The sequence below is a fragment of the Crocodylus porosus genome, unplaced genomic scaffold (genome assembly GCF_001723895.1).
Source record: "Crocodylus porosus isolate Cpor-Errol unplaced genomic scaffold, CroPor_comp1, whole genome shotgun sequence".
NCBI classification, from domain to species: Eukaryota; Metazoa; Chordata; order Crocodylia; family Crocodylidae; genus Crocodylus; species Crocodylus porosus.
Genome location: NW_017728927.1, coordinates 12,668,053 through 12,685,617, shown reverse-complemented (window position 1 = coordinate 12,685,617; position 17,565 = coordinate 12,668,053). Strand labels below are relative to the sequence as shown.

General features: G+C 45.8%; 1 protein-coding gene across 1 annotated transcript in view; it reads right to left on the bottom strand.

The window, feature by feature from the left end:
• Window positions 1-17,564, bottom strand: part of TTYH3 (tweety family member 3) — a gene marked incomplete at its 5' end in the record, with an annotated part of 92,659 nt that extends 75,095 nt beyond the window's left edge. Inside the window, one exon of the mRNA XM_019542153.1 lies at window positions 17,514-17,564. Coding sequence (XP_019397698.1) covers window positions 17,514-17,564 — 51 coding nt within the window. The remainder of the gene's footprint in view (window positions 1-17,513) is intronic.
• Between the last annotated feature and the right edge of the window lies 1 nt (window position 17,565).

Genomic DNA, 17,565 nt, shown 5'->3' with positions numbered 1-17,565 from the left:
AATTAACATTAATCAGCTATTGGCTTTTTTTGGTGGTGTAGCCGATGCTGCCAGCAATAAATAAAATATTCCTTCTGGCTGGGGCCCCCAGGCATCATGTACATGTATGCAGCCACAGCATGCACAACGATCAGTTGTGCAGCATTTGACAAATAAGAGTTATTACTTCTGCGCCTCAATTACATATCCTCTGTGGCCCATTAGCCCTACTAATAATTCAGATTAAAGGCGGGGGCAACCTTTCTTGGCCAGGAATGCAGCTGGGCAGTGTGGAGAGCAGGACCCTGTAGAACAAGGCCCCACAGCAAGGGAAGAAGTGGGGCAGGGGGATGTGCCCCACCCCCCAGATTTGTGCCTTTGCCTTGGGGGGGCCCCCTGCTGGCCATGTCTCCCCTGCCTGCCTGGGAGTAGTGGCAAGTTGCCTCTCTCGCTGCAGGGGATGCTGCGTGGGCAGCGCACAGCCCCCAGGGCAAAGACAGCAAGGCAGACAGCTCCAAGCCCACAGCAGGCAGCTCGCCTCCACCCTCACCTTGCTCGGTTCCACTCCTAAAAGTGTCCCTGTGCTTAAAAACGGTGGCTGTGGCCCTTAAACTAAAGCTCAATCAACAAGCTTTAGTTCAAGTGCCCCTGCCACCATTTAAGTGCCAAGATGCTGATCTCCCAGATGAGCCATCTGCAGCTCCACCCTGCTCCCCACCCTGGCCCCAGGGTCCCATTCACTGCCTTGGCTGGGCAGCACCCCCAGCCACAGCCCCAACCCCACACCCTCCCTCACCAAGGGGGCCTCCATCTGCCTCCCATGGCTCCTTCCCCTCCACAGACTTACCTTCAGGTAGCTACTCTCCACACCGCCTGGGTGTGCTCCTGTAAATTGGTTATCAGATCTGGATTGGCCAGTATGCCTGGTGAATAATGGGCTATTGGTATTGGCCAAGAAAAGTCTTTCAGTGCACCCCCTACTTGTTACTGATGGAAAATAACATTCTACACAGCCAGTCATGATTACCAGATCAGGACAATCATCCAAATCCAAATCACCAATGCAGCCAATACCTCATTAGGATAGATCAAAATGAAGTCCCAATGACCTCCCAAGCAAGATGTGCATTAGGAAGTCCATATAGTTTTCAGAAATTCAAAAGACAGAGGTGTGGCTGCACAAAACCTTCAGAAGACATCTCACAAACTGACATTTTGCCATAACAATTCTTTCCACTCACAGCAGCACTAGTCACTCCTTAGAACATATTCTGCCTCCCTAAGCCAGAAACATAAGGATGGGGAAGTAGACAGAAGAAAAAATGAAAAGACCTATAGGCTCCAAAACAGCCCTGATAAGCATATGTTTTCATTGCAATCCATTTCCTCATCAAGTTGCACTGGTCTACTTCCCCAGGGGAACACATAGACCAATACAATATTGGAAAAAATTGAGCATACATAAAGTAATCTCTCTGATAGAGAGCACTTAGCCTGTAGCAAGAGAGTTATCACAGCACTAATGGGCTGGCAGCCTTTGCCTAGAATACTTCACCCTGTTAGCAGGTGTTGACATCTGGGAGGGAAAAAAAAAAAAAAAGTTTCACCAAAGCAAGGAGGCAACTCATTATGCCCCCTGAACAAGCCAGAAACAAGGAATAGTTCTCTACAAAGAAAAGATTGTGTCAGCAGCCCCAAGGTACAACCCCCGGAAACAAAAACAGAGAGAGACACCCAACTTAGCCTTTCTTATATTCATTGAGGTTCATTTTTTTCAACAAAATAATAATAATAATAATAATAAAAAACTGATAAGGAGGACAATGTGTAGATGATGCCTCCCCATAGGCGTATGAACAAGGTAAGACTACTAGGTGAACTAAACAGTATGAGATAAGAGCTATTCATGATTGTGCTAGCAAGTGCACGAAGCCTGCCAGAAGCCTGCTGCTAGAAGTAGTTGAATGTATGAAGCACTTTTCCTCCTCGTCATAAACCTGCAAAAAACATTAGGTGTGTAGGTGCAGATCCATATTAGAATTCTGGTAACATACCTTTTGAGACAGAAAAAAAAAACAAAAACGAAAACAAACCACCCCAAAACTTGCAGTCATTGCAAAAATGGCCTGTAGACTAGAAGGCTTGGGTTCTGAGCTCACCATTTCATCAGCCTCATGCAGTCCGTCTAAAACCCATCTCTGCCATGGCAAACATGACCAATACAGCTATGTCTGAAAGACATTGTCAGTTCTGCTGTGGGACGACATTATGCAATTATGGTTATAACCCAACTCCAAAAGATGTAAATGGATGCAACAACACTTCCAAACCACTGCACACCTCTCTAGGAAACCATCCACAATAAGGAAGCAAGGGTGGGGCAGAGAAGGGAAGAAACGTCTCCACCACCAGTAGCTAGTGAAAACAAGACATCTTGAAACAGTTGCATGTTCATGGGTCAACATGAGGCTCTTCCCAAGATTTACTTTGGCTTGCTAAACCATGACAGCTAAAGACTGCCTCAAAAAACGTATCATGCTAATATGGTAGGTTCTCAACTAATATGGGAAGATCCTAAAGCAGCATGCAGATTTTCCCCTGGAGAAGATAACAGGCCATGGAAAGCAGTGACATTCTTTTCAGAGATTACTCTGCTTATGTGTCACTCGCTATTTACCCTTTCCCATTCAACAGGAGAGGGGATATCTGTTTCCTAAACTCATCTGCTCCCTCATCATTACTAGGCAGTATAATCCTGTTTATGACATGAATGGTTGCTATGGAAGTGATTATGTTGTCACAAGATAATACCTTCAGGTGCAAAGCATGTAAATAACGAAACCGTGTCCGTTTTCACGCATATATCTAGGGTGATGCCAATACAATCCCCCAACGCCATAAACAGGCATTGAACAACTGTATCTAAGGAAAGGATCTGGCTCCAAGAAACAGCACTGTATCCAAACAGAATGCTTTTCCCCAGTTTCCCCCAAAGCTTGAAAGGGTCTTTATGGTCATGCCATTGCTCACACTACTTTAATTAAAAAGCTTCCTAGGGTTGAACAGTACTGTCAGCCATATTCCAGGAATCTGGAAAGCATTTTAGTTTTGATTACAGCAGAGATGAAGTATCTGCTCAGTCCAAAGATCAGGGACTTGGGGTGGGAGCTGACAAGTCCAAAGACCATATAACAAAGCTCCATGCCTTTAACCTCCTATTTGTAGATTATTGTGTCCTTTACTGAAGCTAGGATTCCAAGAGCAGAAGCGGGAGAAAAATAGACAGTTTCAGATTTGACAGACTGTGAAATGCATGACTAACCCAGCTTCAGCTAGCCGAGTGAAGTACGTGCCTGGAATACACAACTCAGCTTGGAAACCTATTTACAAAGGACACAAAAGTAGGGGGCTCTATCTGGGTGCCTGTTGGAAACTGAGTACATCACAGCAAGGAGTACAGCATAAACCACCTCTGATCCTGTTCCTGGGAAGACAACACTCTCCTCCTCACTCAGGCACTGAATGGCATTTGAACAGCTTAGTGTTTAAACCTGGGATTGCACAGACAGCAAGTCCCTCATCCATAATTCGGCAATAATGTTTACATGCAGTAGTTGTAGCACCATTTCCCTGACCAGAAGACAGAATTAGGTCTCAGAGCACTTTGCATCTGAGTCACGCTGCGCTATAGATTTAGCTCCCTATGAAGCTGCCACCCGATTGCAGATTTCCCACATAAATTATGTCAGGAAAACTGTGCTAGATCCCCAAGAGCTAATGCCATAATCAAACATATTCCTATTGCCACCAACTGCCTCCCCCATAAGGTCAGGGCATCAAATTTCAGGAAACACAGCTTAGAAGAGATGAACAGAAAAAGCTGTTGGGTATTTAACATTACATAGCTCTGAAGATAAAATATTGCCTACTTCTGATTCCGCAAGCACCCAATTAAAAACAGAGAAAGCTGTATACACCTCCAAGATGAAAGCTGAGGGCTGTGCTTAGTTTGGTGCATTAAAGCACATGAAAACTATATGAAGTCCCACTCCCAATACTTCAAGTTCATTATGCATTCATAGACGAGAGAGTCTAACAAGTAAAGTTTGTCAGTTCCATTGATGAAAGTATCACTCAAATTAGAGACCCCATAGAACCGATTACAGCATGAAGACAACCTAGCAAATCACCGGTGTGCTAGAAGAGTTATGCTTCACCAGCCATCTCAGAAGAGCTGAGGACATCGTTACAGTGCATTAGGGTTGAGTTGTCTTGATTTTGGAAAATGGTTCTTAAAACATGGAACATGGCAAACCTACGGCACGTAAAGAAGTGGAAAGGCGCTCATTATTCAGGAGACAAAGAGACTGATGTCAAGAAGAATTTCACAGGGAAGACGTCCCAGATTTGACTGCATCTTTGCAAGTTGTTTTACTCTTAATATAATACTTTTATATAAGTTTAACTTACAATGACACTTCAGCAAGACAGCTGCCATCAACAGCAAGCCCAGAACATACATCCATTTTAAAGTAAGCCATCTGATTCCAGTCAGAAACTATACCTGGAAGACTTGTTACCTAGTGAGAAATTAGTATGTCACCTGAACAAGAACGGACTGTGTCACTGAATGACAACAGATTTGGACCCTTCCTTCACATGAGCTGCGACCGCTTGGACTGGTTCTGCAGTCCTCTGGTACAGGGAAGTGTCAAAAGACAGGTCAATCACAGGACAGGAGATCCTAAAGCTTGCAACAATCCATTACATGCACTTAAGAGCAGGAGCTCAAACAAGTAGTGGCCCTGAAAAAGCACAAGGTTTCCTTGAGGGCTAAAGAACAGCCTGCTCCAGGAACCAAAACTCATTCCAGTTAGTGCTATTTTTACTGGACTCAGTAAAATCAAGAACAGCACAGAAAAGAGTAAAAAGGCAAGGAGACAACATGCTGACTCTTGTCAATGCGGCACATACTTTTCTGGGGAAGAATTTTATGCTGGTGGCAGGCACGTTGTGGAGGGAGAGACAGGATATTCAAATGAGCAAGGAGCGTGGGGTGCACGTTCCCCCACAACATGCACCCCCACATCCTCTGCTGTGAAACAACCTACAGCCCACCGTGTCCGCCGCCGCTTCCCATACGCCCTGAGGGCGGTCAAGTCTGGCAGGAAACAAAAAAGCAGCAGAGCCATGGGAAGTGTCCAATGCTGTTACTTACACCCCAGTAGACCCCTCCCAGCACCATGCAGCTCAAAGCCGCATGCCAAGATGCACACACAGGGAGCGTGTCCTGGGAAAACCCATGCCCACATAACCAGCCTCCAGAAGAGCACAGCAACCTTTAGAGATTTGCAGCCTTTAGCTTATCCACAGCTTTAAAGGGTTTAAAATGCTTCTTGAAGAGCCTATGTTTGAAGCAACTTTTCTTTTAACCTGCAGCAGGTCCAGCTGAAAAAGCTTATAAATCAGAGGGGGGGGGAAAAAGGATTCCCTATGGCGATCATCTAAAAATACTGATGCCTGCAGTGAGAGACTGATCTCACTCAAGATCCCAGCCCCCCTCACACGCCCACCACAAACTCTACTGGCAGTGGCTTTCCCCTTCTATGGCCTCCAGTTCACTGGATAAAAGGTGATCATACCATCTCTTTAGAATTATAGCACCCAGATTTTTCATTCATTTAATCAGTTTGAGTCCATTTGGTCAACACTGTTAGCCACCACACATGCAGTGAAATCCTTAAAAGGCAAGTCAAAAAGCACTCTGGGGGAAAAAAAAAAAAACCCCCACACAAACCAAACCAAAAGGTTTTACCTTTGTAGCCATGCACCTTGTGCAATATGGTTTATTTCTACTGTACAAACAGATCCCAACAGCAAGCAGTAATGCTTTAACGTAACATCCCTGGCTCCTTCAAAATATATTTTTCCTCCCTATAATCCCTGAGGTCCTTCTAGAATAACATAGTATTTTTTTTTTTCCTTTTGCAGCTATACTTACTGTGTGGGGAAAAATGTTGTGCATCCTTTCCAGCATCTCCTTATACTCTGCCTTCTGTTTTTAATTAGCACATCTGTACTGTGCGAGAAGAACTCAGGAGACCAGGCACTGTCAGCAGTGCCTGGGAATGCCTCATGCACCCTCCTCAGGTTCACAGCTAAAAGTAACTACCATTTCTCCTTCTCCCCAGATGAATAGAAATATTCCAATAACTGAATCCAGCTCCCCTTGGCCATGCACCCTCTGGAAGGAAAAGAATCCAAAGTAGCTACCACATGCACTCTTATCAGAAAGCAAAAGGTTAGGACAGTGGTTTTCAACCTCTGGTTTGTGGACCTCTATAAATGTCCAAGGGGTCAGCAAAAGGTGATTATGATCAGTCAAAACTATGTGAATACCCACACTTCCAATTCAAAGGAGTCTGCACCTCCATTCAAAGTCTTGTATGGGTCTGCAAATGAAAACAAAAACAAAAACAAAAAAAACAAAACAAAACAAAAAAAAAAAGGTTGAGAGCCACTGGGTTAAGAGTCCAGGCAGCCCCTCCTCAACCCCCAAGTAATTATAAAAATGGCCTTTTTATGCAGACTAAGTCAGAGAAACCTGTAATAAAAGGTCACAGTTGCTAACGTTTTTAAACTTCAGGGCTCTCAGACTGTATAGCCCAGGAGAGACGTGAAAGAGCTCCACCCTTTCTTCTTCCTCTGCCATAGCTAGATCCTGAGAGAAGAGTAGGTGTCACCTGTCAGCCACAAAGCACCCTCAGCCTCTGCTCTGATCTTCAAAACACAGAAAGTGCAACATCTGTATTCAAAAGGAAAGTTGATTAAAAGCCTATTGCACCCAATACAAAAATTAGAGCGTCACACTGCATCAGACCTGCAGGAACAGACTGCCCTCTGCGATCCAACCACAAGTACTTTCAACTGTACACATTTCAGAAATATCCTCCCCCTACCCCACTGCCACTAGTGAAGGAGCAAAGCACCATTTCCCTAAAGGAGTCCTCACTGAGTCCTTGTAATTCTTGCCCATCAGCATCACTGGCATGCACAAAGGATGCAGCTGGAAAATGATCAAGAGAAGAGATTCCAAGAGCAGTGACACAGCCACGCTCCCCCATGGCATCCTGATCTGACATGCCATAGACACCAGCACTCAGACCCCCAACAGCTGGATCAAGCCCAGCAGGGAAATGCCAACACCTTTTAGACAGCTGAATACAAAGACGCTTTCTGAAACTGTGACAAAACACACACCAGCCTTTGAATATAGAGCAGCAGAAGTAGCCAGACCCTGTGTAAGAGGCTCTCTAGAAAGCTGACTCTGCTGCTTTCATTCATGTGATCTCCCACCCCCCATCCAACTTGAACAATTACAGTTCAGTCTGAGGCTTCCAGAGACCAGGCAGAAATCGAAAACAGATTTCCACTGAAGCACAGCTTGAGTTTCACGGACTCCATTACTCTCGCTTCTCTCAGCATTTCCTGCCTGGAGTACTGTAATGCGTGGGGGGGCAGACAGGCAGTCTCCCACCCCATTCTTACTGCATCTGCCTGTAGGAGCAAAGCACACCCTCAAAGCAGCAAGATAAGAGTGGGCCATTTTCAAACAAAGGCAGCAAGTTTAGAGAAAATGAGGAAAGCAACGCAGGACTGATTGAGACCTGTAGAGATTCCAGAAGTACAAATTTGGTATAAATGCCTTAATAACAAGGGCTGTGAACAGACATAACTGCTTGAAAAAGGGGAGGCTGAGTTGCTGCTCGGTGGCAGGAGGCGTTAAGACACAAAGGTTATGCCTGTATTTGCCTGTGGCAATGAGCACAGCAGAGTGGTTGCAAGTTTAACCCTGAATGAAACAAAGTTCCTCTTACAATGGCTTAGCCAGGTCTCAGTCTAGGTTAGAAAGGGAAGACCACTTTGCTACACTTGCATCAGAGGAACATGCAGATGCATCCTTAGTTTACACTGATAACATCTGATACCAATACAGCTATTACTCCAGACTGTGCTCAAGGTTGTCTCCACCCAGACCTGGACACAAGCATTATCAGCCCCTCTGTACTGGAAATAACTGCTCTTCTACACAGCAACCCCCTCCAGGATGCCATATCAGAGCACTGACGTCGAACCAACTTGTGCCTACCAACATCACGTAATAACGTGCTAAGAAAGCTGGGGTAGGGAAAAGTACTTACAACCAAATAGGAAGAAGCCAGAGTGGTGGTCCCCAGCCTTACTGGCTCATAAGCAATATACTGAGCAAATAACTCACTGCAGTCCCTGTCATGCTCTTCTCTCCCTGTGAGCCTCAGAATTAACTTTCTAGTTTCCTGGGACTATGGACAACACTGGAAGGTTTTGCAGGCAGCATCCCCCAATTCACAGGTCATGGGTCGTTCAGAATAAAGCTTCAAGCAACAGTGGCATTCACAAGCTTACTCATCCATGTATACACATACAGCTGGGTACTTATTGCACCCAGCTAGTGAAATCAGCCCCCAGATACAGCATACTTGTGAGGCATCCAGAAAGGAAGAGGAGAGAGGAGTTGTCATTCATTTAATAGACACTAGAAACAAGCCCAAGGCAGATGGTGATGGGCACTACTATTTAGTAGTGCCATTGCCCGTCTGTTGGTTTGGCATTATTGCTGTCACTGATGGTAGTTCTTTCAGTCACACGCACATACACCCACCCCCCACTTTGGCCTTGTCTGAACAAGTACTGCATTGTACACACCACCAAGCAAGTGCATAGCTGAATCTCTACTGTAAGGGTACATTTAACCAGTCAAGAGTAGCCAAATTTTTCCCTTTGGATTTTGCATGTTCTTTTGAAGTTTAAGCTTCAGCTTTCAATAGAAGGTTTGTTCAAAACCAGGCAGCATATATGAGCAGCAGCATTCTGCAGGCTGAAAAGAACATACCATAGACAATGCAAAGATATGCACAGATACTGATCCACCATGTTAAAACATTTCAAGTGTTGACTGAATTAAATATCCAAGCCCAGACTGTGGGATAAGGAGGCTTATATTAGAGACTTATACTGCTAAGCATGATTTAGTCAAATCAGTATGAAATCAAGTCCTTCATGCCTAGTGTTGGTGTCTCAAGGATCCTTTGAGAGTCCCACATAAGCCTGAAGTGTCCTCCCCCAACCTTACCAGCTTGGGAAACCTGCATCTTAGTCCCTAACCAGATCCCCAAACTGCTGCTGCTCTTCAGCTCCAGTTAAAAGCTCTTTTAACAGTCAGATCTGATCGAACTTATAATTACACCCACGTCTGGTCTCATCAATCCACAGAATCCATTACTGAATTCTGTGCTCAGCTCACTGAGAAGGCACTTCTGTTACTAAGAAACTTAAAACTTTTTCACTAGCATGTTCAAAAATCAAACTTCTCAGAAAAATAAAACAAGCTAGAGGCTCCAACTTGGCTGGTTCGTTATTACTCGCATCATATTTGCATCAGTGTCAGCAATACACAAAAGCCCCAACCAGGTATTAAAAAAAAGAAAAACCCATGACTTCACTGTAATGCATGTACATTATTTTTGGTGTACTGTCACCATATCCAAACGCTTATGGACGAGTAGTCAGGACTCATAGTAGAGATGCTCTTTTAGTAGACCAACAAAATTTTTGCAAAAAAATAAAAAATCTTTAATTGCAAGCTTTTGGGCACAAACACCCCTCATCAGGCATTGGAGAAAAGATTGTAAAAGTTCTCCTGGGTAGAAATGAAAGTTCATATTTCATAGATTTCACAGAAATTGGTTTGCAAAAATCTTGTTGGTTTAAGGAAAGATTTCATCTCTGCTACGAGTCCTGACTGCTTTTTCCTCTAGACTAACACTGCTACAACCTGAATATACAAGAGTAGAAATTAGTTTGTCCAGTCAAGGTTACTTGGCACCAATGTTGGACTGAAGCACAGCACACAGCCTCTTGTACTGCCTATCTTCTTCAGGAAGCCTGCCTTGCCCAGTTAAAGGAACTAGGTCAGGTCCTCAGAACATGAACTCTTGTCCTGTATTCTAGGCAGAAACAGCTCAAGAGTCTCTGCAAACACAAGGAGCACGTGACTTGGGATTCCCTGAAATGCAGGAAACAGAAACCAGCTAACCTGCTGTGTCACCAGCAGGAATGCCAAGATAAAAATGAAGCTAAGTGATGGGTGCTGCTCTCCACTAGAGGTTACAGGGACTCAAGCACCAAATACTTATAAAAGCTACATCTCTGGATTAACTCTTCTAGCAATGCTAACCACTACCACCTTCCTCAAAGCCCTGGCCCTACTGCATGAACACATCTGTAATAGATCATTTCCAGACATGCTCTGGAATTTGGAGATTACTCTACCACTTGTACCAACTGAGCTGGAGGTGAAGAAGCTGCAAGGTCATGGGCAGAAAGTTAGATACCCTAGCATTATTTGTCCAGTACAAGACAGAAGGCAATGGGAAACCACAGCTAGATGAGCCTGTATTGAGATCCAATCATGTCAAAGGTGCTCCCCCCCAGTAGTGGGAAACTAACGTGAAAGCTATGCAGCAAAAGGACAAGGAAAAAGAAAAAACAAAAATAAACTACACACAGGCATCAATGCCTAGTCACACCACCAATAAAAAAAAATGAAAACAGCAAGAGATGCACTAACTCCCTGTTAGATAGCAAGCAAAAGAGTATCTCAACAGCTTCATGGGGCAGGTCACAACTGAAAAGCCTACTAAAAAGAAGTCACCGGAAGATTAGTTTTAAGGTCGCAAAACGAACATCGCTGTCAATCAAATGATGAAATCTTTATGATTCAGAAAGGAGTCTGTCTCCAAAATGTATCAAGTTTTTGTGGGGCTCTCACCATTCTCAGTCCTAACTCCTCTCGCGCAGCTTAGCTTGTGCTGTAGAAGCATAACAAAGCATCAGCAGCCTGGCAGCCTCCTGGGAGAAGTAACCCCACAGGCACTTATCAGACACCAGCTCTGGTCACTGAACAGTGACAAATCAGGTCATTCTTGAGAATTTTGAAGAATTTAATTTATTAAACACTAAAGTCAATGGTGTGGTACAGGGATGCATTTCAATTCTCCCTTGAGATTTAAAAAAATAAAAGAGTTTGCTGCTGTTTCATTACAGTATCTAAAGGTGGGAAGAGCCAATGGCTCCTTCCCCACCCCCATTTTTGCTTTTCTGCAGTCTGTTTTCATTCATCATCCTCCAACAAAAAAGGTTAAAACTAAGGAATTAGTAGGATGGCAAATACCAAGCACGTGCCAGCTGATGATGGGGGAAGCCATTTTCATTCAATCCATTTAAACTGCTTTCTGCCATCACAAACAAAATGATGGATGAATACAATGGGATTTTACCAGCCCTCACCACCAATGCTGTTGAGGGCTAAAAAACAGCCTGCCCAACCTGCTGACAGGCCTCCAAACACACAGAGACAAGACAAAGGAAAACTTCACCTTCCTGAGATTTCCAGAATAAGAAGTGCTCACACACACACACACACACACACACACACACACACACACACACAAGCCTTCTTTGGAGCTCCAAAAACTCAGATTGAGGGGCACCTGGTTCCTTCTGATTATCTTGGCAAGCAGCTTAACTGCTTTCATTGTGGAAAGGGCTGAAGAACTAGGAGTGGAAGCTACAACTTCAATTTAATACTGGCAGAGCAACGGGAACAAAAGAACTGACAGGCATCCCGAGCTGGCAGTCTAAGTGCTGACTCTCAACCCCTCCATAGAAATTAGTGGTAAGACCAATCTTCTTCACCAAATGACTTAAGCAGATCTCAGAAAAGCCAACAGGATGATTAGCTTCTCTCCTCAGTTCACCACTCCCAGGTCTTTAGCTTCTCTTCCCCTCCCTTACTGCCTCAGATTATCCATTGCCAGCGGCAGAATGATGCACCGGTGCTACAAGGAGTGCTGTTCCGCCAGCTACATCACAACATGCCTGCTGGGGTAACGTACTTGGCACAACACCAATTCAGGGCCTCCCTTTTTGCACAGACACGGAAGAGGAAGGAACCATCCTTCAGAATAAGACAAACAAGAAATCAGAGGCACAGCAGGCAGGTACCTCTGCCCTTACCTCACTCCAAGATGATTAATCTGCTTTGGAAGTTCAGAAGGAAATCTATGCCCCAAGTTGTGCACAATACAAGACAAAGAGGCAAGAAACTAAATCATGTGTACAGCTCCTCAGTACACATTTCAAATCTAGGGATTAGTTAAAAGCAAAGCACTTGAATTCCCAGTCTTAATCTCCAGTGTCATGCCTAATGGGATATCACTATGGGGGAGAATCTCTCCCTCAGAACGCAGAGGAGTCTACTTAAGAAATCATATAAGGATCTGCATGAAACCGTGCTTTTTATATTGGGTCAAAATTAACATTTAAACAAAAGGGTTGCATAAGATGCAATTGAGGAGAAAACAATGCCCAGCCAAAGATTTAGGAAAGGGGGGGGGGAAGGGACCCAGAAAAGTGACTACATTTCAGTTAATTCTATTCAGAAGGTGATTTGCACCACACTGACACCAGAAATCTGGTTTTGAACCTAATATCCCAGACAAGAATTTAAAGTTGCCAAATGACTGAAGTGGTGAGCGAGAGGTCAGAGACATCCTGGTTTTGTCCCCCCCCCCAACACTTTCTCAACAGGGAAACATGCAAAATTCTGGATCTTGCCACCACCAACTAGAAGAGATAAATATGTCCATAGATAATGATCATGAACTTAACAACTACTTTCCAGCGAGGGTGGCCATCATAGAGGACAGTCCGGTTGTCCTCTGTCGATACGAAACTGGACACCTTAGAGAAAAATAGAGGATATAAAGGCATCCGGTTTCATATTGACAGAGGACCGAGTAGCAGAAAACTGGAATGTCCTCCATGATGCCCACCCTATTTCCAGCATCTCTCCCACCTGCAAACACACACAAAACAGCCACTATACAGGCATCAAATTCAGTTTCCTGAAAAGCTGCTTGCTTGCTGCAGTAACTCAAAGCACTTCAGATTTATGTGAATAAGTAAGAGTCTTCCCAAAACCCAGGTCTTTCAGCCCCCAACTTGCCTGCTTAAGGAATACATGCACACTTAGGGCTGCATAGCTGCTTGTGCCTAATCAGGACAACAAAACTTGTCAGCCAAAGGCACAAAGATCAAGGCAGAAATGAAATTAGGAGATTTGTAGAGGAACTGCCCATTTTCTGTTATTGTTTAAGACTTAACACAAACCAGAAGATGCAAGGCTGTAAAAGCCCAACAGCACCTCCAAAGCTTTGCAGCTTGAAAGCAGCAATGCAAAAATGCCATGGGCTGGTCATCAACTGATTAGTCTAATGCTTTTCGCTCTGGTTCTGTTATTCCTACTAAGCCCCAGCATGATATCTTCCAAACAGGCATATGCTCAATGAAGATCTCCTAAAACCAGAGCTCAGCAACCTTTGCAAGATGGTTGTACAACCTCCACACTAAAATGAATGGTAATCCCACCCTCTGCCTGGCTGCGATGGGCCTGTGCATTTACCATCCTCCAACTAAGTACCTATTTAGCTCTATGCCTACAGGGTGATCTGCCAAAATGATGCAATGAGTGACTGCTCTCCCGATTAGCTTCTAATCTACAGTCGGGATTTCCAGAAATGGACAGCTCTCTGGAGACTACTTGGAAAAGTAGCAGGGTAGCCTGCATCAGGGAAGTAGGAATCTGCAGACAGAAAGCTGGCATAAGCTCACCTTTTCCTGTCAGGGTACCAGATCCTGAGGTGGGACTTGCTGCAAACTTAACTGACTTCTCCAAGCTCCGTTACTGTATCTGAATTGTTTTTCTTAAAAATAATTTGCATTTCTGGTTAAAATTTCCTGCTGGTACCCAACAGTGTCTTCCCTTCTCCCTCCACAACATGTTACCGTGACCCAACTACAATACCAATTGGCTGACAAGAGGCAGAACAGCTGTTCACTGGGAGGCCAAGGGGTGTCGAGTTTTAGACCTTTAAAAGCAACTTCAGCTGTATAACAAAGGAAAAAAAATGGATTGCAAAGCCCTGAAGTTTCCCCAATGCTGTTTGACAATCAGTGCCTCATCAGGAGAGCTGAACCAGTTTTGGAAATGAGCCATTTCTCCTGAAAAGAAGAAACTTCAAGACGCCCCTTTTAAAGACAAAGATTACTCTCTGACTTCAAGCCAAGTGGCTGTGAACACGTCATCCAACTCCACAAATACACGTGTTTCCAATTTACGGAAACACTCTTGGGTTCCAGGACTGAAATGAGACACCAGTACAGTAGGGGATGCTCTAAAACAATGACTCCAATCCAAATTCTTTGGCAGTTCCATCTCCACTGTGCTTCTCCATCCAGGAAATGCTTCCAAAAGATGACAAATTGTTGTGCAGGGAAATGATCTTATGGAACCAGGGAGTACCTGACCGAAGCTCTCCCTTGCTAAACGTGCACCCACCTCTACCAGCAAACACATTAGACTGAAGCTCCAGTCAACTTCTAGTGCTTGGGTCTAGCTCTTCATCACCCAAAAGAAACAAGACTAAGCAGATCATTTGCCCAGATCATTCACACAGTTGAGAACAGCACTGACTTGGGGGTGTCCAGGAACTGTTGGGTGAAGTCACAGCAGGGACTGTCCTCCCCAGTGGGCAGGACTGCAGTAGATCCCAACTGTCACCATGGCAAGCAGCAGTGCAACTCTACCAGTTTTAGCAGTGGGAAGCCAGTATACACCAACTATCATCAGCAAGCTGTCTAACCTCATTGTGTAGGCTTCCTTTGAACATGTTTGTTAAGGTGTCAGCAGTTAGCCACAGCTCACTGATTCCAATCCCACTGTTGCCAACCAGCCTCTAATTTAGATAAGCCCTGCCACAGGGGCTGGATGGACCTCCAGACAGCTTTGATCTGAGCTAGTTTGGATTCACATGTGAAGCACAGTTCATTTTTATGCAGTCTGAGGTTAGGACGTGGCCATTTTGCAGGGATTCTGGGACAGAAGCTCTTGATCCCAGCAAAAAAAGGCAAGATTAAGATGCACAAGCAGATTTTTGCCGGTGACTATACAGGCTTGCTTATAGAACACCAAACATTTGGACACTGAAGAGCTTGAAACCATTAAATGTTAGCTTCCCTTTTGTTGCTAAGACAGACATCCAATGTCCAGCAACAGCTGCCATCCCACCAAGAGGGGCTCCACTGACAACAGCTGTATTGTGTTAAGAGGTCTCTGGGGATTACAGCTTGTCCTCCTGGCAGGTAACCGACATGCCTGCTCCAGGCTTCCAGCTCCCTCTGGGCCCTGCCAACTAACTGTGCTGTGCTACTCAAGTCACCTGGCCAGAGAGAGCCTTCACACTGCTCTATAGATTCATTTAAAGACAAGAGCAGATGCTCAGGAAAATCCTCATAGTCCTCGGAAACCAAATCCAAGGTTGAACTGAGAGTGTTGCTATGACCATTACCTAGATATTTTCGCTGGTATTTATTTTGGACTTGGTATTCCATCCACATTGTCAGAAACACCATAAATTCTGTTCCATTTTTACACTCGCCTTCACTCCAGCCTGTGACTCACTACACAGTAAAGAAGTCTTCACAAAACACTGCAGTATATGACTCAGATGAGAATACAGCTGAAACACCATCCTTATCAAGACATAAACCATATCCCAATGATTCACTTGGGGGGAGGAGGAGAAGTGGTCTGTGAAGAGATCCAAGAGCCATTTCTGAAGATGCAGCCTTTCCAAACAACACTTGGAAGCCAGGAACATGAAAGCCACGTCCCTCTAGAGTGGTCCATGACGCTACGTATGCAACCCCCCCGCTCCAGAAGAGGGTCACCAAATTCTTACTTCATCCTAACCTCCTAGCAGACTCCCCATTATCATCTCCTTTCCTCATCATCATACACATTTGACCCTCTTATATGGATGCATACGATCTGCTGACTACTGGGAAGCTTTCCAGGACCACGGACTTTCGGCTGTAGAAGCAATAAGAGAGGGTTAAGCTAGTTTAAAGAGAGAAAATTAATACCTCCCCCCAGCAGCATTCTTCTCACGTCACTCTGCTTGAACCTGTGCCAAGCGACTGCACAGTGACAGAAGGTGGGAGGGGATGAAAAGCAAAGCCCCACCAATAGATCCTGATTTAGAGGCCTTCCATGGCCAGAGGGCGTAATGATGCATCCCGATCCAGCTGAGTCCATTTCAGACCCTGCCACGTTGTTGCCATAAGGACCCCTCAGCAAGCTCTCAGACAAAAGGAGGCTGCCCTAATGGCTTGGTGCACCATGGTCCCCGCTGTCTCCAGGCAAATAGGCCCAAAACAGTTCCTCCCCACCCCCCAGAGAAGGGATAGAGGACCGGATGCGGCACTTGCACGTGGCATTTAAAGTTGCTTCGTTTTGCCCGTAGTATGTACAGGCCAGGCTGTCACCCTAGGTCCCACAAGACGCAAGGAAGATTCAGACTTCAAAGAACAAGCAAAGCAACTCGAAAGCCACATGGGCTCCGCACAGGTTTCAGGGGACATCACTTGTCCGCTGCTCAAGCGCAACGAACGCTTGCTTGTCACTGCAATGAGAGCAAGCGGAGACAAAATAACCTGTGCTATCAGCCAGCCTGCCTGCTACCAGGACCACATGTCTCCCACAAGACAAAGGACACAGCCATGCTAAGGGACCACACCAGGTCAGCAAACAGTTTCCCGGTGGAAACAGAAACACAAAATAGGTCAATGTTTATTCATCCATTCTGAAGAAAATGGTAAGCACCGTCTTCCCCCAGCCCCCTTCTCCGATGGGAGTGGGGATCTTTCCCTGGCAGGATCCGGGAATATGCAGCTGCTGCCTCACGACCAGTTCAAGCTCCTGGCACACAGGCTGCAGCCCCTGCACGAAACCTTCCCGAGACAAAGGTACACATCTCTCTGCCTCCATCACAAAGCCAAATGCAAGCACTGCCCTGCCATGTCTAGCACTGCTCTCAGCCCCGGTCAGCGCGGCACGAGATGCCACCCCAGCGGCTTAGATGCAAAAACTGCCTCCTTCGGCACCGACAAAGATGGATAAAACCGCCCGAGCGGAGAGACTCCACCTCCCGAGGAAACCCCGATGGCTCCTGCTCCCTCTTCGTTCCTCAAGGACTGCTCGTGTTTGGGACGACAGAAAAGAGAAGCCCGCGTCAGCGCTGGGGATGAATCAAGCCGTGGTCAACTACGGGGAGGAATCGAGGTGACAAGTCCTAGTCAACTACGGGGGGGATCATGACCGCACAAAGCAGAAGAACCAGGTGGGCAGCGATGCTGCTCCGGGCACCGGGGGCCTGTCCCGGCCACCACACGACAGCCCGCGGCGCTGCCCGCTCCCGGGGAGCATCGGCGTCACAACAGGAAGCCGCCGCCCGGCTCGGGCCTCGCGGGAGAGGCTGCCGGCGCCCGCAGCGGCTCCTCCTCGCCAGGGAGGCCTGGAGCACCGGTCTCACCTGCTGGTACTCGGCGTCCTCCGGGCGGAAGTCGGCGGCCGTGGGCTCCCAG